Source organism: Sporobolomyces salmoneus, assembly GCF_050403485.1.
Source record: "Sporobolomyces salmoneus JCM6883 DNA, S_salmoneus_JCM6883_v1_ctg29, whole genome shotgun sequence".
Taxonomy (NCBI): domain Eukaryota; kingdom Fungi; phylum Basidiomycota; class Microbotryomycetes; order Sporidiobolales; family Sporidiobolaceae; genus Sporobolomyces; species Sporobolomyces salmoneus.
In genome coordinates, this window is record NW_027481134.1 from 14472 (window position 1) to 37015 (window position 22544).

The following is a 22544-nucleotide window of genomic DNA, read 5'->3' on the forward strand; positions in this document are numbered from 1 at the left end:
GCGCGATATTTACGCGATAGTTCATACAGTGAGTCTTTCGTTGTAACCCGTCTCGCCATTGCTGACAAACGCCCACTTTGCTCCTGCATTCAGATGTCGTAATCACTCAGTCTCGAGAAGTGGGTCCTAACTCCTGACTCCTATTGACGTTTTCAACTCGCGGGACTCGCGAAGGAGGTTCGCGCTGGAAGTCCAAGGGGCCCGTACCGTCCGCGTAAACAAACGGGTTCGCGAATTTCAACGAGTAAGTGAACCGGGCTCTCAGCTCTGCGCTCTCTCTCTATCCTTCTTCCTTCGTTGTCGACAACTCAATCCCGTCGCCACTCGCGATGCCCTATCATAGCGTAGACTCGCGTGAGGCAAGACTCGCGCTCCCCCGTGGGTTTCCCGCCGCCGACAATATAGCCTCACGAAGTACGTGATTCCGTTTTGTGAAGCGGAGCGGACTCGAAGACTGATTCGTCATTCACTTCTGCCGCTGTGAGCAGTCGACGAAGGTGGGTAAATCTCGACTGGAAGCGGTTTTGATGCCGTTCCTTTCTGAGCGATGCTGACCTGTTTATGAGATCGCTAGCTCGCCATGCTTACCAGCTCTACCACCGACAAGGGGATGCCGATCTTCTGTCAGCCCTCATTAGTGCCTATCTCGTTTCCTCTTCCGACATGCGAGACGACCACTGACGACTCGTCAGCAGAGACTCGTTCAAGTTTACTATACAGCCTACAACTTCGCTGTGCGCGACGGTAAGTCCGTCGAGCGAATCGCTAAATTTTCAGCTAACAAGTTGATCTGTAGTCATTCATCTCGGTTATATGAACAAACCCAGCAAAAAGCGCTTACTTGAGTGGCTTGCGGATCGCCCTCGTATTCCGAGAAGGAATGATCATTACGCGGCTTGTGTTGTCGCTTTGCAGCAAGGACAGAGAGGTAAGGTCTTCTCTCGTATCGAGGGTTTGACGACAGGGCTGATCAAAACTTAATTTGCAGACAACCCCAACGATGTCACCGCCTTACAGCTCGCTCAGGACCTCGCAGAGGAGGAGAGGAAGCTTTACATCGACTTTGGAAACGTATTGGAGCAAACTTCCCGCTGGACCTTCCATCAAAACGTCCAAACCCTATTCAATGACTTCAAACAGAAAGTCGTGAGTCGCCCCTCCGAATGACCAGGCGTGACACGGTGACTGTGACTTAACACTTGCCTTTTATTAGATGACACGCTTCGAGGCTGTACGCGAACAACTGATTCGAAATCTTCCCACGGAACGTCGACCAACATCGCCAGCCCCGGAGTCTCGACTATCTACGGCATCGACCGCTGTCGAGCGCGATGAGGATTCACATGCTCACTCTTTCTCGAAACGGATGTCCGACAAATTTCAGCCAGTCGCTCGTCGAACCCTCTCTCTTGTTTAGCGTTCACTTCACTTGCTTGAGTGTTGTCTCAAACACTCTCGTCCTGTCAATACACTTCTTCTCTCCGGATTCAGACTCCGTTCGAGTTTCTTATCTCCGGTGCGCTCAAGCCTTTGAAGAGGTCCGTGCGAGGTAGTTTGGCCCGTGGGTCGGCACGACTGGCTGCCAGTCTCTTCCACTTGGTATAGGCGGTATGTCATGATCCCCTCTATCTCCTGTCTGACTCTGCCTTGCAGAACAAGAGTACAGCTACAGACTATTGATCGACTTCCTCTTGGCCATTGTCGACAGTCGCCCACTTTACCCGCGAGGTCTCAATGGAATCGATCTCGACCCTCTGGAGTCTGAGGAATGGACCATGCGAAATTCGCCTTTCGACGTCAAGAGGCTCGTACCGTCTGCGTAAACGAACGCACACGCGAAGTTTCCCGAAGCAGAGGCTTTGCCTTTCTTCTCCCTCTTCCTCTTACATCTGCTTCACCTCTCTCGAATCGACTCGATGGCTCCGGCTCCAACCGAGTCGGATATGGAGCTGCCTAGCGGCTTCCCCTCTGAGGATGAGGTGAATCAAGCAGGCACGTTCCCTTCTTTACTACGAAGAGAGCGGGATCACGGCGCTGACTCCCTGTCGAGTGACCTTTCTTTGCCATGTTCAGTTGAGATTGGTATGGAAATTTCCGCTTCTTGCTGGTTGTTCCGTAAGCGCTGACCTCGGGAAGGAAATCTTTAGCCTACCAACAAGGAGATGTCAGACAGTGGTCAGCCTTGGTCAGTGCCATTCTCGTTACTAGCTAGAACCTGGACAACTCAAAATAACGCAAGATTGACGGAGAGCAGCGTAATGTCCAAGAGTGCTATAAGGCCTACAAAAGACTTGTGAAACAAGTCAACGAAATTCAGTATCTCAACCAACTCGACCGAAACGGGTTTCTCGCCTGGCTTTCAGGAGAGATCGACGTGATCGGAAGATACGTCGAACGCTGTGATGAACGAGAAGGTTCCTACCGTGAGTTCCCCTTCGAGACCGAGATTTTCGTGGTAAAAGGCTGATCTAAGAGTGTATTGCAGACCACACCGCCGGTCTCTCTGCCTTGTAGCTGGCTACTACCCTCGCAAGGGCAGAAGTCAGGCCTTACAACGATCTTCAGGCCGCTCTGAGGCTCGAAAGCTGGCGTTCGATTTCAAGCCAGTGGCACCTAGCGACGTTGAAGCAAGCTCTCGTAAGTCTCACCGAACCAACGCCCCATAGCTGTGGCCTTACACTTGCCGTTCGTAGATTCGACGTTGTGTGGTGGTCCGCCGACAATTGATTGAGCAGAGACAAAGTCTATCGCCTGCCAGTGCCCACTCGATGTCGAAGCGATCCTCTGACAATTTTGAGCCAGTCGCTCGTCGAACCCTCTCTCTTGTATAGCGTTCACTTGCTTGTGTCTCGTCCCGAATACTCTCGTTCTGTCAATAGACTTCTTCTCTCTGAATTCAAACTTCGTCTGAGTTTCTTATCTCCGGTGCGCCGGAGCCTTGCGAAGAGGTCCGTGCGAGGTAGTTTGGCGCTCGTGCGTCGTCCGAGTCTTTCCCTTTCTCTTCTACTCTATTCTGCGCTACACTGGTAGGGAGCACGGCGGCGATGGCGACCCACGCACACGGCACACAAACCTATTCACATCTCGATCCAAGCGTTCTTCCGATTCCTCGAGTCTCGATTGAACGCGTCGAGGGCGACAGTACGTTGTGATCTCCTTCTGTAACCTATGTTCCTGCTGACGCCCTCGTGCTGCTCATGCTTTGCAGTAGAGCTAAGTGAGCTGTTTGAAACCTTTCTCCCTCGTTGCTTCGCGCTGCTGATAACTTTGAGGATTGTAGTTCAAGGTGAGAGGGACCTCGAGGACAAGGATGAGAGGAAACTGAACGACTACCTGAGAGGAAAGACAATCTGGGATTTGGTCAGTGAAGCTTCAAACCGCACCGACGTTGTCTGAAAGCGAAGAGCGCTGAGAAACTCCATCTTACAGCGAGCTCTCTATGCTATCTACCTCGAGTACGACATGATAATAGAGTATAGTCAGTACTGTCTCCCTTCACTGCTCCGAGCTCCTGGCTGACGCGGTACGGATCGAGCTCAAAGCAAAAACGGTCGAATCTGCTGTCAAAGAACCTCTTACGCTAGCTGTCAGCAGAGTCACGCAGTCCCTCGAGATGGCTAAGGCAAGGCACGAAGCTGCAGTGAGCGATCTTGACCAGGCAAGATTCAATCGAGGTAAGCGCAGAACGTTCTTTCGCCCACAAATCCCGCTCGAAGGACGCTGAGAATATTGCGCCCAGGATCGGCTCGCGAGCTTGCGCCTCGGGAGCTACGCACAGAATATAGAAGGCTGGTGACGGTCCAGCTCGAGCAGATGGCCAACGCCCTTTCGAACCTCCGTCGAGAGAAAGGACTCCACAAAACTTTAACAGCAGTCGCCGCTGAAAGGATTACCGACGGACTCGTTGGTGTCACGGCTCTTTCTACTTGTTATGGTCTACAATGCGCTGACAGATCGCCTGCGTTAGGTCAAGCTAGGACACATGGCTTATCACGACTTCCGAACTCGAATCAACAACCTCTACCATACCGGTTCGGGCGATCGAGTCAGATTGAAGTACTTCGACGAGACACACATTCCTGCTCGTCCCTCGGACCAGGACCAACGCCATATCATCTACACTCCGAGCGGTCTCGAGATGCGTTTACCGGATTACAACCCTCCCAACTCAGATACCGTTGCTGCCGATCACGAACTTTCAAAAACGAGGTTCCATGCCGTTGCTCGTCGCCATTTCCTTGCTTGAGTCCTTATCTCGGTTTAGCATTGCTGCCTCGTACGGTTTCTTCCATGATAGATCGCACTTTTCCTTCTCTAGGTTCCTTCTTCCCCCTCTTAACGCAATGGACACTTTGTATAGCCTTGAGAGATACTGCTTTACAACGATCGGGAAAACAAGCAGAGCACGTTATGCATATGGTCAATCGAAAATACACTGAAGCGAAGTCAAAACGTCTATTCCTTCTCCTCGGCGAGTCGTCCCTGACGCTCCCTCAGTCCTTCTGAAGGACGCGAGGAGGTCGCTGTCGTTCGAGTTGAAGTAGTGCCGGCTACTGAAGGTCCGAAAGTTGATCGAGTTGCTCGAGTCGTCTCGCTCTACAAACCTCCAGAGAGTCAGCGAGGAACGTTCGACCCGACAAGATGGAAGGAACTTACACCTCCCACCGTAGCGGTTTCATCGAAATCTTTCTCGACTCGAACCGTTCCTTCTCCCTCGATCGCAGCCCACCCTTCACTCCCTTCTCCTTCTTCCGAACTCACTCCCGTTTCAATCTCCGTCTCCGTCTCCGTCTCGGTTTCAGTCTCCCCAGCGATCTCACTCATCCCTTTCCCACCTGGACCCGCTTCTCTCTCTCGCCTCTCGCTCCTCCTCTCAGATTCCCATCTCGCTTCCCCTCTCGCGCCTGTTTCCTCTGTCTCTGTTTCCGTCGTACCCAAAGGTGGTTCAGAAGTCAACAACTCCTCTTCATCCTCTTCCTCAGGAGTCTCCGCCTTGATTTCCCTCTCCAAAACTTGTTCGATCGCGTCCTCCGACTCTAGTTCTTCCGTACTTTCACCTCCTAGTCGTTGCTTCAATCGTGAGGTGGCTTCTTCCTCTTCGGTTGTGGTGGGTCGAACGACGAAGTAAGCGTAAACGGCGAGTGCGGCGAGGAGTTCAGTGAGGAGGAAAGTTGGGAAAAAGAAGAGGAACGATAAATATGGGTGGGAACGAATCAATGATCTAGTGGTTTTCAAAAAACAAGCTTCGTCAGAAGTTCTCTTCTCATTATCGAATGTAGAAGGAGAAGGGACTGACCTGAGACCGTAAAGTTTGCCTTCGATTTTCAACCAACTTTCATAAACTTGCAATTCTCCTCCCAATCTCGCGGGAACCATTGCTCCTCTTCCAATAACAGAGTCTTGTGTAGTCTCACCACCTAGTCCAGTATTCCGATCTTGATTCAACCATTCCGGATGCGCGTCTTTCCTCCCGACCTCAACATAAACCTTTTCAACCCTCTTCGAACTCCCTTGCCAACCGTTCCTATTCAACGCGACTGATTCAAGGAGCGGGAGGTTGAGGTTCTGAACAGGAGGAGGTATAGGTCGGAGGAGTGGAAGGACGTGGGATAGTTTGGGATGGACGGGGTGCGAGAGAATCGCGGGTCGGGAATTTCGAAGAATGGGATCCGTGTCTTGGTTTAGGAGACTGATCGTTGTCATGAAGTTACCTACATTACGAGACTTGTCAGTTACCCCGCGAGGAGGAGGAGAGAGAGAGACACTTACCCATTACGAGATTTTGTTGAGAACTAGGTACTTTCAATTCGATACTAATATCGTAACTTTCTCCAGGAGCGGTATACTTCCCAGTCGGTAGATCTACAAACGCATAAGGTGTACGGAACTCCCTGCAGTAGCACATGAAAGAGAGGTTCATATCAGCCTCATGACGTCGAGAAAAGGAGAGAGGTCGACTTACCCATATTGTAGCCAAACTCGCTCGCTACCGATTATGGGATCTACTTTGAGGAATGAACGTAACGAGAACCAGGCGACTAGGGCGAGGAGGAGGGAAGTGAGAAGGAGGAAGAAGACGAGCAGAGATCGAATCAGGAGGGAGGCGAGCGATTCGACGGGGCTCGAGGTGTATTGAGGTAGTACACTATCGGATGTGGATGAGGAGGGCTTGCGCGAGGCCGACGTGCTGGAAGAGGGAGACATCTTAGATGAGAGGACTCCGATGCGGGGTATCCTGTTCAAGAACGAGGGAGGTCGTGAGGTTGATTCGATAGGCTGTAGAGAGTCGTGAGCTTGCTGTCGAGGTGGATGTCGGAGGTGCGAGAGTGACAAAAGGAGGAAGTCGTAAGTCGAACTTTCAGCTTTCAGCTCGAAGTTTCGCAAAGTTCTCTGCGTCGACTCACGCCTTGTGTTCGTCCTCCTCACTGAGCATGCTCGACGACGAGAACGAACACGAATTCGACTAAAGTATCGTCAACACGACGAGCACGAATCGCGAAAAATCCGGTTTCGACAGGTTTTGCACGCATTCTCCATCGTTCGAGCCTCTCAAATCCAACGTTGAAGTCGACGACACAAAAGAAGAGACTCAAACGAGACGGAGAAAGTATTACAGTTGGATAAGCTTCGACCGACGTTATCTCGCAAACACTGGATTATTGATGTTCAGAAACCGCATCGCTTCCAACCTATCGTTATCCCCCTTCACCGTCACGTTTCCTCTCCTCAGCTGTAACGTCAATCGATCCATCGTGTATTGTGGCCAGCGAGGAACTGATAAGAGTAGTAGTGAATCGTTAGCGGGCGAACTCGAGAGTGAAAAGAGAGGGAAGATAATGTACGGTTTGGACCGTTCGGGTCTAGTCGAGTGACAAAATTACTGCAGAGCGGAGAGCGGAGTACTTATCAGCTCGTCCTCACGTACGAAACCGTTGACTCGAGGAATGAGAACTCCTAGTCGAAAAGAGGAGATGGAGAACTCACATGAGGTAAGAAGCCATATCTTTCGAGAGCTGTACCATCTCTTCGTCCTGTTCTTCCGGGTGATTGAACCAACTAGGTAGGTCCGCTCCATGTTGAACTGAATCCATTCGAACGAAGACCGATCAGTTCTTTGCGTCGCTGCCACTCAGGGGGTGATAGAAGTAGAAGTAGTATTGTGGGAGGGACTCACCTCCCAATCGTTCAGGTGCGTTTTTCCTCGGTTCCTCATAAACATAAGCCCAACTAGGTTCCCCGAAATCTTTCGGAGTTTCCCTCAAGAAATGTCTCCTAGGAGCTTGGAACAAGATATCCCCGATAAACATTGATAGTCTTTCGTAATTCGACGTTAGGCCGGCGAATCTCGAAGAAGAAGAGGAGGAAGGGGATCGGGAGGGGTAGTATGAAAGGATTGGTTCGAGAAGATCTTCGATCGCTCCATAGGTGAATTCGAAAACATCTACTCTCGCTCGCACACACGAGTTTCGTCACGAGATCAGCAGCGACGCTCTTTCCATGCCCTCAGTCGAGTCGAGAGAGTCGTGAGAGACTTGAGTTTGAGTTTGGGGGGGGCTCACCTCGAATAACCGCCAAAAACTCTTTCTCCCCTTCCTCAATCTTCTCATGTACGAACCTAGTCCCTTCATCCGTCACGCTCCCCAACACGACCGGAATCTTCGTATACTCTCCCCTCGTGATCCTCTCTGACGGTCTAACATCCAACCAACCCCCACCACCTCTTTTCCCATCTACTCCCGTAGGTCCAGTTCCCCACGAGCCTTCGAGAACGGGGTAGTAAGGGAACCAGGCGTTGACGGGGTTGTCGTCCGTTAGGAGTCGGGTTGATTGGTACAACTCGGGGAGGGGGAGAGAACGAAGACAAGAAAGGAGATCGGTGTTGTCGGGAGGACCGCGGAGTCGCTGAACGGGGGAAGGACACTGAGAGGGTCCAGGGAGGGGGTGGAGCGTTCGCGCGGAGGCGTCGTGCGGCCACGGAATTGGGAATCTAGAAAATAGAAGACAAGGAAGAATCTCGAGGTCAGTCACTAGTCAAAAAGTTGAGGGACCAAGCTATGAGAAACCTTACGATGTAGGAGCTCCGGAAAGCATGAAAGCTACGTTCGCAACATCATCATCAGCTATCTTTCGAAATAGAGTGTAGAGTTCGAGAGAAACTCACCACCTCTAAAAAGTCCTTCATTCCCATCCCTCGTCCCCGTATAAAGCATATGTAACCCGACACTAACCGCCCCGGCACTATGACCCACCAAAGTAACTTTATCCCTATCCCCTCCGAACTGTCCGATGTGGGATTGAACCCATTTCAAAGCGAGGATTTGATCCTTCAGTCCGGCGTTCAGGTCGAGATCTGTCGCGGGACCGACGGGGATATGAGGTGGGAGTGGCTCGGGACCGGGAGGCGGAGGAGAAGCGGTGAATCCGAGGGGGCCTAGACGATAACTAGAGAGTTTGGGGAATGAAAAGTGAGAAATTCGGGGTGGAAGAAGAGGATTGAAGAGAGAGAGAGAGCGGACTCACTTGATAGAAACGAATACGAAAGGTTCTTCCAACTCATCGATCGCTAGGTTCATTAGCTCTGTTGGATCGTATTTTGCTTCGTTTGACGATCCTCCGACGAAACCACCTGAGCGAACAGAGTTACGAGGGGTCAACATCAAATTGTGACGATAGACGAGACAGTAGAAGCGGAAACCAACCTCCATGAATCCTGACGAGTCATATCACAAGCGTGAGATAACAGGACAGCAAAGAACGAGGAAGAGGAGAGGGAGAAACTCACCAAATCATTACTGGTAATAGCGTCGTATTCGCTCTCTCTAGCGGAGCAAACACGTTCAATCTATCACTCTCGACAACAATCGTTAGCCATCGACGAGATTGTGAAAAGAGAGGGGTGAATAGAACTTGAAAGCTCACTTTAAACAATCTTCATGACCCTCAAACTCTTCCTTCGGTCCATCTTTCCCATCCCCTCTCGGTCTAGGTCTCACACATCCAATATCCCACTCATTCATAACCTTCTCCTTATCCTCGTCCTCCTCTCCCGCTGCTGCTTCCTCTATCGGTAGAGCAATCCTGAATCTCCTCTCTCCCGTCGGGGCTTGTCCATATCTAATCCCTTTCCAACTCTGTACCTTTCCCCCCTCATCTTGTACACTCTTATACTTTCTCCCGAGTACTTCCACACTCGAGGGTATTCTCTCGTATTCCCATGCCTCTCCAGCCTTTCCGTAGCCTCTCCAATTCGCATAACGATCTCGATAATCGTCGAGTCTGTCACGAAATCGAGAGGTATAGTCGGCGTAGACTAAGTAACCGGTTAGTTTGTAGGTTGCGACGATTATTACGGCGACGAGGAGGAGTTTACGCAGTGGGAAAGAAGTGCGAAACGAGGAAGTGGTGCTGGAGCTCGAGGAGGAGGAATTCTTGGGGAGTGATGAAGAGGAGGAGCCATTGGGGTACTCGAATGAGGCATCGGGATCGAGAGAGGTTAGAGGGATAGTCGCTTCGTCGGGAGTGGAACGGGACGGAGGAGCGCGACGAGATTGGAGAGAGTTGAAGGATGGGAGGAGGGAAGTGAGCCGCATTAGGAAACGAGAGACGCGTGGATCGAGTGAGAGTATATTATCGTGCTTGCATTGAAGGGAGGGAGAGGCGTGATCGACGTCTGTGGGCAGAAGAGTGAGAGAGAGAGAGAGAGAGTTGGAGGGAATCCTTTCAGAGCTTCCTCTCAGGCTCTCACCAACTCGGTTTCTCCGATAGCCACTATGCGGACTCACTCGACCACGAACGCGACTGATTCGACTGCAACACCCGATAGCTGAGCTCACAACATCCGACTTCATCGGATCAAGATTCAGTTGGCAACTCATTCTGCTCCGAGGAAGCTCCAGTGGGTACGAGTGAGAGGAGCTCATGACTACTGTGCTGAAGGGAAGGAAAGGCTAGAATGGATTGCAATCGCCTAACGTCTTGCGCAGCAAGGTCCGTTTGAAGTTATTCGATCGATCGTTCCTCTTGAACCTCTTTCCCTCCCTCTCCTCTCTCCCGTCTGTATCGTTCGATCGTACTCCTGAATTCTCTACCGCTGGTCGGCTCGCATTCCCCCTTAGACTCGACCCGTTACTCAACGTCATTTCTCCAACCTGAATCAGACTCGAATAGCTGCGAAGACCCCCCAACGCACAGCAACCTACACCACACTCTCCCTTTCTCCGAACACCCCACAATCCCAAGCTAATGTCGTACCTTCGACCTCTCCTCCCCTTCTCTTCAAAACCCTCTTCCTCCGAATCCTCTTCTTCCTCGTCTGCTCCGTACACTTCCCTCTACCCCTCTACGCCGTCCTCCTCCTCAACAGTCACAAATTCACGCTACCCCGACGCTCCTCCTCGCACTCGAAGGCTCGAAAGTTTCTCACTATTACCGCCTTTACCGACAAAGAAACTTTGGCTCCCTCTTTTACTACTTGGCTGTGCGAGTTATGCGTTCATCTCATCAAACTTCGAGGGGATCGTACCTCAGACGAAGACGAGGGTGCTGGATGATGGCGGGAGAACTGAGGCGGGATCGTGGTCATTCGGAGGAGGAGGAGGGAAGGAGTTTGTGTATTATTCGGAGGAAGAGATGAAGGAGAGATGGGAGAAAGCTACGAAACCTTTACCATTCGAAACCACCACGCTCGAGAGGTTAGAGGAGTGGGAGAATACGTTGAGAGAAGTTGAAGCGGGGGAATGGGTAGAGAAGAATTTAGAGGTTAGTTCACCTTCACTTCTCACTTTCTCGAGTAGCGTCTTTCGGTCGAACTAGGGAGGGAGAGCTGATCTAAGTTGATGCGTCGTGTGGGGAGGAGGATAGACTTGTCCGGATTATAGGATTAGACCGAATCAGAATGGACAACTGGCGGATAAGTCTCATCTCGTTTGGGCTTCGATGAGTTCGAAGAAGATCGTGGGGATAAGGAAAGAATTGGCGGATCATTTGAGGACAAAGATCAAGGAAGGAGCTCTCGAGAACTATGGGGAGGGCAAAGTGAGTGAACCATCAATCAGTTTCAGACTTCGAGAGTACTCGAAAAACTGACGATCGGTTCTCTCACAGGGACTCGTCTTCACTGCCGGAAACGTCGATACCTTTTCCCGAGTCCTAACGACGCTCAGAATCCTTCACAACCATCTCCACTCCCCTCTCCCCTCCGAGATTTTCTCCTTCCCCGGTGAAACCCCTACCCCCGAAATCCGAACCGAATTAGAACGGTACAACGCTACCTTACGAACGGTCTCGACCGCTTCGAGGGACGCAAGTCGAACCAAAAACTATCACTTAAAAGCCAATGCGATTGTTCAATCCCGCTTCCGAGAAGTCCTTTACCTCGACAGCGATAATATCCCTACAGCCGGTCTAGCACCCCTTGACTGGCCGATCCCGGAAAGCGTTATAGAATTAGCGAGAAAAGAAAATCGAACGGAACGACCTTGGAACGGAAAGAATGGGGATGGAGGAGGAGAGGTTGAGGTTTGGGGGTCACCTAGTGGAATTTGGGAGAGCAAGGCGTATAAGAGGTTAGGGGTAATGTTTTGGAGTGATTATTGGAGAACTTCGGGGGATAATGCGATTTGGGCCATCGTTGGGGTTCCTTGTAGAGATGAATGGGAACAGGAAGGTGAGATCCTCAAATCTTCTTCCTATATACTGTACCGAGCTGTGAGAACTTCGACGTCGAAATAACCAGAGTTGACCGAAAACTGGTTCTTTCTTTTCTTTTTCAGCTGGTCAAATCCTGATCGATAAGAAATATCATCTCGACGCTTTACTCCTCGCCGAATGGATGATGGACTCATCTCGCTTCAAATACTGGTTCAAGTGAGATCTCCCCTACACTCCCTCACCTCAGAGCGTTCCAATCTGACTGACGAATCCTTTCTTTGCAGTTTCTCTGACGGTGACAAAGATATGTTCCGATTCGCCTTCCTCGCCCTTCGTAAACGCTGGGGAGTCCCCGGACGTTACGTTTCGGTAGGAGCTTTACCTAGTAATACGATGTCGGGGTTCTGTGGTCATACGATGTTGCAGAATGATCATTTCGGGAAACCTTTGTTCGTTCATGCGAATTTGTTGAAACAGATTCCTAGCGGGGTTTACAAAGGTGAGTAATAATGCTGTCTCGTCTCATCTTCCATCCTGCTCAGACTGTGTAGCCGCTCGAATCGGATCGCTTCGAAAGCGATTCGAGTTTTGCTCTGAAGAATTTTTAAAGCGATTGCAATCCTTTCGAGCGACTCCTTTGACTGAGCGTTTCCTCCAAGCTGACATTCTTTTATTGTTTGATAGGTTTCGCATGGGGAAGGTCTCGACAAATTCGTACTCAAGCCTCAACGCTACGGATCCCAACTCGATTCGAATCCTCCTCAGAGCTCGAACGCGAAGATCCACTCGTCGACGACGACATTGACTGTGACATGCTCGCGAACGTTCAAGACGACGGTACTGCACTCGTTACCGCTTCGAACTATCGAGTCCGAAGAAGAGGCGTGATCGAGAAAGGGATTCGAGCTGGATTTCACGGTGGGATGTGGAGCGCTTTATGCATCGATTATCGGTACGAAGATCCAAGAACGGACGATCAGAGACAAGAAGCGAAGTTATCCGTTGCGAGACACCTCGAGAACCCACTCAATCAGACGATCGAGGAATTGGCGAAAGAGGTCGATGTTTGTTATTGTGCTGCGAACGATGGGTTCGAGACGAGGATGTGTGGTGAAGAAGTGACGGAGATCGTTAAGTGGAAGGATGATCCGAGGCTTAGAGGGTTCGAGGACGCGTTCTTCCAGGAAGGTGGGCACTTGAACGCGAAAGGATTCTGATTTTCGTTGTCTCTCCTCGTTCTATCACCTCGTGTTATTCCTCTCTCTATATAGTATTCACCTTGTTGTTCACGCCTCGGGTAGTTCGATTGTAAGACTAAGGATTTGCCTCGCAGCTGCTCTTTCTTTCTTTCTTTCGTTGTTTCCTCTCGTGCTTCTCAAGACCTCCGTCCGTTGCCAGTCCCCGGCACCTCAGTCTCGTCGTGAGAATGCTGCACTCGTCGTAGCTACACGGCGGGAAGTAGGACTTGTCGAGTGAGCTTCGCTCGAGCCTCTTCCATTCGATCTTTCGACTCTGCCAAAATTCCGTCGAATGTTACTCTCAAATTTTCGACTCCCGACTTCTCGCAATCCAGGTACCCTCCGGCGTAGAGTATGCTACTCTAAGCGGTCACAGAAGGTTCGTCCCCCCTCCTTCTCTTTGAACCTGATCGAGTTGAGTGAAACGGCCGGGGAGGAACGTGCCGCTTCGTGACGAGTGACGGAGGGACCGGGGGAAGCCTCCAGGGCTTGGTTAGACCGTCAGTGATAATACGAGCGACAAGAGCTCAGTAGGAGAGCTACAGAGCCGTTGAAGGGAGGGGAATTGATGAAGCCTGACAGCACTCGAGTCTCGCATCAGGAGGACTCGCTAGACTACGTGACTGACCTGTTGCTGCTATAGATTCAGATACTGCACCAATCGGCTCCGGAGTAACCCTCGATCGAGTACCGTCTCTCGCTTTCTGTTCCGATCCGACTCTAGACCCCTTCCCTCGACTGGAAACCCGCTGGGGGACTTCTCGATGGCTGCAACGAAAGAAGAAACGGAGGATGAAGGGAAAGAAAGGAATAAAACGAAAAGGTCGCCTTCACGCCGAATTTCGCAGCTCGTTTCTCGTTTCGAGCCTCCTCCGTCCCCTCCTTCGGCTTCCTCCTCGTGGAGAACGTACGAAGCACCTTCTCCCTCGCTGCAACCGCCGGCCAGGCCAGCTGCTCTCGTACGAAGTTGGTCCAAACTCGGAGGAGGGAAAGTCGAGCAAAACGTTCGAAGGTTCTCAGGAGAGACGGAAGTATCGTCGGGATCTCAACACGGGCGTAGAAGCTCAATCAAGTCTCTCGACTTCGTCTCGGGATCAATCGACGCCATGGATTGGACGCCTCGATCGAAGAAACCTCTCGCGTCAAACTCGAATTCACCTTCTCCTCAACCTCCTTCCCCAGCGGCGAGATTCTTACACTCTCAATCTCCTCTACATTCACCCTCGAAGCCGCCGCAGAAGTCACCTCCTCAACTGCTCTCGTCCTCCGCTCAGAAATCATCATCAGCAAAAACGATCATCGTTCCGGCCTCTGTCGAATCTTCGTCGTCCGAACAGAACCCGAAACTGAGCATAGTCAAGTTGGAAGAAGGTCCAAGTAGCAGAGAGCCAAGGTCGGATGAGACGAAAGGAGAAGCGAAGCGCGATAGGGACTCAGGAACGAAACTCTGTAACGACTGGACCACTCTCGTGAAGATACATCCCAATCCCGAACATACGGATCCGTTCGATACGATCTCCTCAGCTTCACCATCCTTCGCAACGTCAGAGGCGACCCTCATCGAACGCAGCGGTTTTCAACGACCCGCCCTCGAACACCGAAAGACTTCGCTCACCTTCGTCGACCTCGACGGACCTCTCGATAATTCTTCTGTCTCAGACACTCCTCAAAAAGCGACTAATGAGATCACCTCACCCAAACCCGAAGCAACCCTCACTCCTTCTATTCTCGACCTCCCAGACTCCCCGCCTCCGCCTCGACGACCTCCCTTCTCCCGTGGCGGTACAAGTCTTCGAACGATGTCGACAGTAGCCACTCACTCTTACCCCGCTCATCAGATCTTCGCTCGAGATGCCGCTCCGCTATATTTGCCTGAACTCGACAAATTACTCGAATCAATCGGTGGACCTTCTGAATTCACGCATCCTCCGACGGACCTCCGACAGTATGACGGAGACGATATGGAACTGAAGAAAAGGAGACGAGAGGAGAAGGGAGACAAGAAGTTCGGAACGGAGGAGGAGAGGAAAAGCTGGAACGAATGGGTGCGAGGATCACCTCCGAGCATCTGCAAGAGGCTCATGGGTCCGCGTGAAGCCACCTCATCGCCTCAGGACGACAAGGAGCGATTGATCGATGGAGAAACCTCGGACTTGACGAAAGAACAGCACATTCGATCCCTCATCTTCCCGCCTTTCCATCGACTACCTCCCGACGTGACTCTCTCGGACCTCAAGAGCAATATCCGGAAACCACCGCCTCTACTCAGTGGGAACAGTCTTATTCAGATCGCGGCGGACGGCGCTTTGAACTTGTTTGGGAGTGCAGCCGGGATCCGACTCACAACGGTCGAAGGATTGCGAGATCTCATGCAGTCAGTCTCCGGCCTAGCTCTTCTCGCCCACCCCGTTCGTACTGACTCATTGCAACTCGTTAGGATGATCACTCTACTTTCGACTTCAGCTTCTCCCTCGTTGTCGCTCCTCACCGTCTCGGCTCCTGCTTCAACTCATTCACTGGCTGAAAACTCGACTCTTCGCACCGTCTTTATCACAATCCCTTCTGCTCTCTCGCTCGACTTTGCTTCGGCCTTCGGACAAGCTCTTCTCTTTCTCTTTGTCCTCACCTTCCTCGCTTTCCTCGCACTCTACGAATTCTACCGATTCACTGGAGGATGGGGAGGTCCCGCCGCAGACTCGTCAGGCGGCAATAACCTTGATCTCGGAGAAGGATACGATCGGGAAGACCTACATGTCAGGAGGACAAAGTTCCGAGATCGCAAAGGATGGAAAATCGCCGTCACATTTTTCCTTACTTCGATTTATCTACCTCTCTCGAAGTTATCGCTCTCGGCACTCTTCTGGGAGCGTGGATATTGGCCGTCAGAACTCTTCGACTCCGACCCTCAGAACGATCGCTGTTTCACGACGATACCTCTCGGAGGAAACGGTTTCAATTCAGCGATTGTAATCTTCCCGGTCGCTCTCCTCGTGCTTGGTCTACTCGCTGGTTGGTTCCCGATCAGAATGTATCGAGTCGTACAAGGTGCGAAGCCGTCGGTAGATGAATGGACAGAGTTGGGAGAATTACGCAGGGACAAGAAAGGAGAATGTGAGCTTTCTCCTTCGACATCCCCTCTCCTGGCCTAACTAAGACTGATACTGTGATATGTAGACGAGCGCTTACTCGACCGAGATCCATCCCCGTTCTCCTTCCTTTATCGAGAATATCGTCGCGAATGGGCCGCGTTCCGAAGTATCTACATGCTAGTCAAACTCGTCAACGTCTTTATCGTCGTCTTGATCTCGACCGATAATTGCGTCTTCCTCAATTTCGACGAGACAAAGCTCGACATCATTCGACAAGGAACTCTTTTCGCTTTCATGAGCGCTTTCTTCCTCCTCGACGTCTACTCTCGACCCCAACTCGACAAGATCAGCAATCGTAGCGACAGGATCAGTCGGTTTGGATACGTTGGAGTGTCACTGTGTGGTCTCCTCGTCGCGCTCTCGGTACCGGGCAAGAGCGTCTGGGACGGGAGTGCGATCGTAGTTATCAATGCCTTTTCTTACACGTTCAAGTGAGTCTACTTGGCAGCTTTGTCTTTACACGCAGGAAGCCCCAATGACTTAGCTGTCGCGGAACGACACAGCTTCTACTTCGCCATCATCAGCACTCAACTCCTCCGAAGATTCGTGAAACGGGTTCAACGTCGTCTCGATTTCTCGATCGACGTCTTCTCGCCCCAGCTTGACCTCAGTAAGCATGTCAGTCGGCGAATCTGGCAAGAGACTTTCTCGACCTTGTGAGCTCTCTTCGCTTCACGTTTTTGGCGGGATCGAAACTAATTCATCGCTCATTCAGAATTCTCACGGCTCCTGAATTTGCGATGAGTCCGAGCACGACCCTTAAGTATTGTGGAGATCCGCCTTACCTGCTCAACTTCCGTGGGAGCGTTGCTGAGCGACACGCGGAGAACCTGAAGGTCCGTAACCTCGTCCCTTCTTGTGTCTTTCTACTCACGATGACTCTCATCTGCAGATTCTTCGCGAGATCGGTCTCGATGCTTATTACGATGGAATGAAGCCGCAAAAGGACCTCAAGGACATTCATCTTGACGAGCTGCGACAAACCGTCCAACATGAACTTGCGGGACCCGACGTCTACTTTCGCCCAGCTTACTCGGTATCTACCCTCGTTACCACTTTCTTCGGCCGTCTCGATATCGTCCCTTTCCCCTTCGCAGCCGTCTTTCGATACGATCAGGATCCCCCTGCCCCTCTTCACCTTTCGACGGCCGACGAGCTCGAAGAACTCGTTCGACAGCAAAACTCGACTCAAGTACGATCAGCGCGTAAGGTCCGACTCGCACTGAGAGCTCTCGAAGGTCAACTCGTCTACGCGCCGAGGATCGAAACGACAGCACTCGAGAAGCAGAAAGCTTTTGGTTTCGCTCAAGTGATCCGCTACGAATTCGCTCGTATCAAGATTGATCGCAATTCGTCGCTCGTGTGGCAAGGGTACAACTGCTCGAGTGGATTCGAAGTCTCGTTCGAGTGGAAAGATGGAGTCGGAATCGCGAGTAACGGCAAAGCTCGTTCAGATTTTGAACTCGTCCTCCCTGGCAGTCAATGCGGAATCTTTGCCGACTTTTCCCTCACGAAACCTCTCGCCATCCTGTTTCAAACCAATCGTCAAATCATCGATCAACAACTTTCCCTAGTCGAAGATTCACTCGCTCGACATCGACGATACTTTGCGGAAGAGGCCGAGTTGAAGCGCCGGACTCTCTCCTACGACTTCTTGTTCTCGATCTACGCGGAGGACGGACTCTCCTCGGAGGAGCTCGACTCGAGGTTGGAAGGGTTGGAAGTGAACGAGAAAGTGAAGAAACTCGTGAAAGAACATCCGACAACGTTCAAATCGCTTGAGGAAAGGATGAAGGTCGTCACGAGTAGTCGGATCAGAGCTTGGTGGTTCATCGTTTTTGATGATCTTTACCGTAGGAATGGGGTCTTCCAGTCGAAGCCGGAACATTTTTCGCCTCATTACAGCTCGTCGATCTGCGTGAGTTCATTCTGGCTCGATATCATGCGCTCATCACTGATCACGACTCTTCACAGTACCGACCAATGCCTCGAGCTCAGCTTGAAGCGTTCCTTCGAGAGCGAGGATTCGCAACCGGCTCGAGAGCTTTCTTCTCTCGCGGTTTCCTAAACCAAATCTACGTGAGCTCGAACACTCTTCAGTCTCGCCCTTTGTTAGTACTGAAGCGTTTCGACCTGGCAGTATGTGCTCGACGAAATCGCCTTCTCCTCTACCGACGACGCCGTTCCGCTTCACCTCGCTTCGGATCCGAATGGAGAACCTGTTCGTTACTCTTCGCTCCCTCGCAAACTCGTGCCTCCTCGTGCATCTGAAGCGACTACCCTCTCGAGACTCACGGCTGGAACCGGAGACGGAACGAATGAAGACGATCGAGACATCAGAGCGAGACGAGGTTTCTTGTTCGAAGAAGCTTTCGAGCGGCCTCGACCGCCATTCACAGCTGGACAAAGGTGGGAAGCGACAAAGTTCTTCTTCGAGGTGAGGCTCAAGAGAGGTGCGAAGAGGTGGCTAGGGTGGACTCTGAACGAAACGGATCACCGAAAGAGAGGAGAAGACGAGATCCTCTTGGATTTGAGGAAAGGGAAAGAGGGTTGGCAGGTTCCGCATTTCTCGCATTGATCACTCTCTTATTACTTGTTGCTGTTCTTTATTTGTCTTTCGTTCTTTACTCGTTACAACAGTCACTTTCGCGGAAACTATGTACCAATTTTCCTACTCTTCTTTCACCCTCTCGCCGACTTCGTTCAGTGAGCCGAGATAGGTGGTGGAGTAGGTAGAGTCATATCGTCGACGTCCATCTGAGCGAGCATCTCTTGATCCATCGCGTCGAATCCATTCTCGCCGTAATCTTCCTCAGCTTCGGGAGGAGGTTGTTGCTCTTCGTCTTCGGGACCACCTTGAGGTTCATCTCCATCTCCATCTCCATCTCGTTCAGGATCTAATCCTCGTTGCTTCTCCTCGATCTGAAAGTTGATAGAAGGCGTCAGCAGCTTGGCCAGACGAAGTGAGAAACGAGAAAAAACACTCACTTCTTCGACTCCCCACAAACTCTTGCTACTCTGTTCGAATGGTTGAGCCATCATCCTCAAGAATCGTTTCGAATGAGCGATCGCGACATCAGTTGCGAGGTTCGTATCCGATTCCTTGATGTATTGACCAATCCATTTCGGCAACTTGTTTCGCTATCATTCGAGGGAAACGTGGGTCAGAGACGATACTTGCGATAAGAGGAAGCTGATCGCACTCACTTTGTCAACTTTGGCGAAACGCTACAGTCGCGATCAAAGTGAGGAGCCCACGCGTCAGTCTCGTGATGTGAAAGAGAAAGAGGAAAGAGTAGACTAACCTTGTCTGCGAAAATCATGAGTCCATAATCCGTTTTACCTCGCAATACACGTCCAACACATTGCGCAGCATGCCTCATCGCATCGAAAGTCAAGAAATCGTTCTCCCTGATTCGATAAGTGTCCCTCAAGAATTCCAAACGAGCTTTCAAGATCCTCGATTCAGTGTACTGGAGGCGTCGACCTTCAGCATCAGCACTAGAGAGACTCGATGAAGAGGCACGAGACTCACCTGATAGGGAATCCCAAACATGATTACTGCTCTCCCGTAATTATGATCGAAATCGATTCCTTCGGAAACTTTCCCTCGAGCGACAGAGAGTAGACACGCTCCTCGACCGTTATCGCACGCCTTTCGAGTGAAAGAGGAGTTCTACGGATCAGCGCGGTATCGTGGCTGTTGAATCGAGAGAACTCCACTCACTCTTCGGTAGTTTTCGAGGGCAGCAGAAGTTTCAATCGCGTCGGGTGTTTCGATGAAAATCAATTTGTGCTTCAAGACTTCGTTCAGGATACCCTACGATGCCGAAAGCTCGAGTCAGTCTCCCGATGAGAGAGAAAGAGGAGAGGATGAGAGCTTACCATTTCATTCCAAGCACTAACGATACTTTCCATGTAGAGATAACTCGGGAAGAAAGCGACGACTCCATCCGGTACAGCTTTACAGTATTCGACGAGGAGAGTCCCAAAGTTTCTCACCACGGCGGGGTCGTTTCGAACTTCGAAACGAGACGAGATTTCAACTTGATCTGAACCTCGAGTGACGACCTGAAAGGAAATGGCCCGTTACATCAGTCTTCCAGATCAGGGGGAAAGGGAAGAGATCAAGCAAGCAAGAGGACGAGTCAAGACTCACGAGAGGTAAGAAACAATCCCTCGTCAAAGTCATGACGTACGATTCCAACACTGTCGCTTCGAACCCAAGCATCCTCGGATACATATCCAACGGACTGAGAGTTCCACTCGTAATAACCACCGAAGAGAACCTTTCGAAGACGGGAGCGATCGCCAAACTCGCGTCGAGACAAACCAAATGGAAGACTGGATTCGGGACCGTCGCGTTGTCGGTTTCGAACGGTTCGAGTAAGAGTCGGAACCCTTCGTGATAGGTCGAGACGAGAGTCGCGAAAGCGGCAACTTTTTGAAGCGCCGAGTACTCGTCGATTCGAGTGAGTTGGAGAGTTCGAACGAGGGATGAGAGTCGTTCGGCGCAGAATCTGCGACGACGAGTCCCCCATGTCAGCGTACGTTGAGATGGAACGAGAACGTCGACTCACTTGAGAGGTTTACGATCGATAAAAGTGATATCCTTCAAATGCTGCAAGAACGAGAGTGGAGTTTCCGCTACGACATGAAGTACCCTCATCCTCGTCTATCGAGCAAGTCGAAGTCAATGATGATATAGCTAGTAGAGTCGAGGGGAAGCTCACCTTGAGGTACTCGACGAATCTGGACAAGAACGCCGTGAAATGTTCCGCTCTTCGAATGTTTCCAGGAATCGCTTCCGCCAATAACTCAGCCGGTAGTACTATCATCACATTCACCTCTTTGTTCGTCAGCACCGAAAACCTTCAAGATGAAGATCAGAAAGGAAAAGAGTTCTAGACGAACCGGGATTAGCCATGAAATCCTCATCTTCGATCCCGTTCCTAGCTGCCGCTTCATCTTCCTCATCGTCTCCACCACCTCCTCCTCCCTGTAGCCCCTCCACCAACTTCCTGTATTCATCTTCTAACCTCTCTGCATCGTTCGCTTTGATCCTGCAAGTTGCCTCGATTCGTCAGCTTGAGAGGAGTGCTGACGAGGGACAGACACAACTTACTCTTCGATTTTAGCGGAAAGGGTATCGATCGATCTAGCAGCGGTATCCAACATGGGTCTCGTTAGATCGATCGATAAAGATTCGATACAAACGTTATCTGTTCCTCAAACATCAGTCCTCTCATCAGCGTCGGCCTTTTGAGAAAGGCACCGGATGATAGGTGAAAGGAGGGAGGTAACGAACCGATATTGTGAGCTTCATCGAATACTACGATTGAATCTTTCGACATGTGTTTCGAAACTTGTTCGGCTACTTTCGGATCCAACAAGTAATGGAACGAATAGATGACGACTGAAGCGTGCATGAACTAACCTCGCATCGAGTGTCAGTATACTCTGACGAGGGAGAGGGGGGCAAGGGAACGAACCATTCGACGAATTGCGAAATAAGGACAAATCCCATGTTCTTGTCCGTATCGTTTGATATCGTCGATCGTATGAACTCCATACGGGATCAAATGATCTTGATCCAATTCACCCAAATTCTATGGTCCACTCTCCATCAGTTCACTTGCGCTCCATCAAGCAAAAACGAAGGAGGAAGGGGAAGAGAGAGGCTCACTTCATGGAAACTACACAATTCTACACTCTCTGGATCCTGAGTCCATTTCTCCTTCGCGACTGAATTCGTCATATCCCTACATCTAGCATCTACCGCTTTCCCCTTCTTCTCGTGTCGTACTTGGGGGTGAATGCAGAGGTTTTTACGGGATGATAAACCGATTCCGAGGAAATCTCCGTCGTCGAGATCGTAAACTTCTTTCCTATACATCGCAATCGTGATATGATATGAGTGACACGAGGAAGAAGAAAGAAGGGAGATGGGACCGAGATGGGGTACGAACCGGTATTGCATCAGTCGTTTCAATTCTGCCAAAGCTTTTTCAATCTCGGGTACCGTTCGAGAACAATAAATCAATTTCCTTTCCGGTCTACCTTCTTTCCTCTCGTGCTATTTATTCATCACATACCATCTCATCACACCAGTCAGTCTCTACTCCCTTGAGAGCAAGGAGAGAGAAGAGAGAGAGGAGGAGTGGAACTCACGTATTGATAAGCTACAATCAAACTCAACAAACTAACCGTTTTCCCTGTACCCGAAGGCATTTCCAGGACGCAATGACCTTTCGCATCGAGGGAACGTTTCAAATCGCACACGTAGGCGTATTGTTCAGGGTACATTTTGTCGTAAGGGAAAATGAATTCCATTGAATCGATGAAGAACCTCATTATTGGACGTAGAGAATCACCGAGAGGAGAGTGTATCGAGAGAGGGAGGGGATATGGGACTTGAGTGGTCGAGGGTGAGGGTCCGAGGGATGAGAGAGAGAGAGAACGAGAAGAGGGAATGAGGTTTTAAAGTTGCGTGATCTGTCAAGGGAAA

General features: G+C 50.9%; 7 protein-coding genes across 7 annotated transcripts; 4 read left to right on the plus strand and 3 right to left on the minus strand.

Annotated features, from left to right (window-relative positions):
• Positions 1–3044: 3044 nt before the first annotated feature.
• Positions 3045–3396, plus strand: JCM6883_006115 (uncharacterized protein; the record flags this gene model as incomplete). Its single annotated transcript, XM_076632656.1, has 3 exons — positions 3045–3141; positions 3209–3217; positions 3281–3396. 3 exons carry the CDS (start codon positions 3045–3047, stop codon positions 3394–3396), a joined length of 222 nt encoding a protein of 73 aa, XP_076487283.1.
• Positions 3397–3813: 417 nt separating this feature from the next.
• Positions 3814–4246, plus strand: JCM6883_006116 (uncharacterized protein; the record flags this gene model as incomplete). The annotated part of the gene is made up of 2 exons (XM_076632657.1): positions 3814–3903; positions 3968–4246. 2 exons carry the CDS (start codon positions 3814–3816, stop codon positions 4244–4246), a joined length of 369 nt encoding a protein of 122 aa, XP_076487284.1.
• Positions 4247–4455: 209 nt separating this feature from the next.
• JCM6883_006117 (seipin) lies at positions 4456–6204 on the minus strand (the record flags this gene model as incomplete). The annotated part of the gene is made up of 5 exons (XM_076632658.1): positions 4456–4596; positions 4657–5221; positions 5297–5711; positions 5770–5891; positions 5963–6204. 5 exons carry the CDS (start codon positions 6202–6204, stop codon positions 4456–4458), a joined length of 1485 nt encoding a protein of 494 aa, XP_076487285.1.
• A 433-nt stretch (positions 6205–6637) lies between these two features.
• Positions 6638–9590, minus strand: JCM6883_006118 (uncharacterized protein; the record flags this gene model as incomplete). The annotated part of the gene is made up of 11 exons (XM_076632659.1): positions 6638–6774; positions 6843–6880; positions 6985–7081; positions 7175–7450; positions 7560–7987; positions 8069–8096; positions 8162–8442; positions 8521–8626; positions 8700–8710; positions 8783–8842; positions 8920–9590. The coding sequence occupies 11 exons, from the start codon at positions 9588–9590 to the stop codon at positions 6638–6640; spliced, it is 2133 nt and encodes a 710-aa protein (XP_076487286.1).
• A 652-nt stretch (positions 9591–10242) lies between these two features.
• Positions 10243–12866, plus strand: JCM6883_006119 (uncharacterized protein; the record flags this gene model as incomplete). The annotated part of the gene is made up of 6 exons (XM_076632660.1): positions 10243–10758; positions 10861–11034; positions 11104–11665; positions 11772–11865; positions 11934–12148; positions 12334–12866. 6 exons carry the CDS (start codon positions 10243–10245, stop codon positions 12864–12866), a joined length of 2094 nt encoding a protein of 697 aa, XP_076487287.1.
• A 785-nt stretch (positions 12867–13651) lies between these two features.
• Positions 13652–18614, plus strand: JCM6883_006120 (uncharacterized protein; the record flags this gene model as incomplete). The annotated part of the gene is made up of 8 exons (XM_076632661.1): positions 13652–15261; positions 15325–15998; positions 16062–16467; positions 16540–16692; positions 16752–16872; positions 16929–17954; positions 18011–18115; positions 18177–18614. The coding sequence occupies 8 exons, from the start codon at positions 13652–13654 to the stop codon at positions 18612–18614; spliced, it is 4533 nt and encodes a 1510-aa protein (XP_076487288.1).
• Positions 18615–18739: 125 nt separating this feature from the next.
• RAD3 (TFIIH/NER complex ATP-dependent 5'-3' DNA helicase subunit RAD3) lies at positions 18740–22390 on the minus strand (the record flags this gene model as incomplete). Its single annotated transcript, XM_076632662.1, has 17 exons — positions 18740–18958; positions 19025–19177; positions 19244–19264; positions 19342–19509; positions 19572–19691; positions 19764–19856; positions 19922–20107; positions 20196–20556; positions 20617–20711; positions 20770–20867; positions 20951–21099; positions 21162–21258; positions 21345–21468; positions 21529–21645; positions 21723–21924; positions 22006–22112; positions 22208–22390. 17 exons carry the CDS (start codon positions 22388–22390, stop codon positions 18740–18742), a joined length of 2493 nt encoding a protein of 830 aa, XP_076487289.1.
• Between the last annotated feature and the right edge of the window lie 154 nt (positions 22391–22544).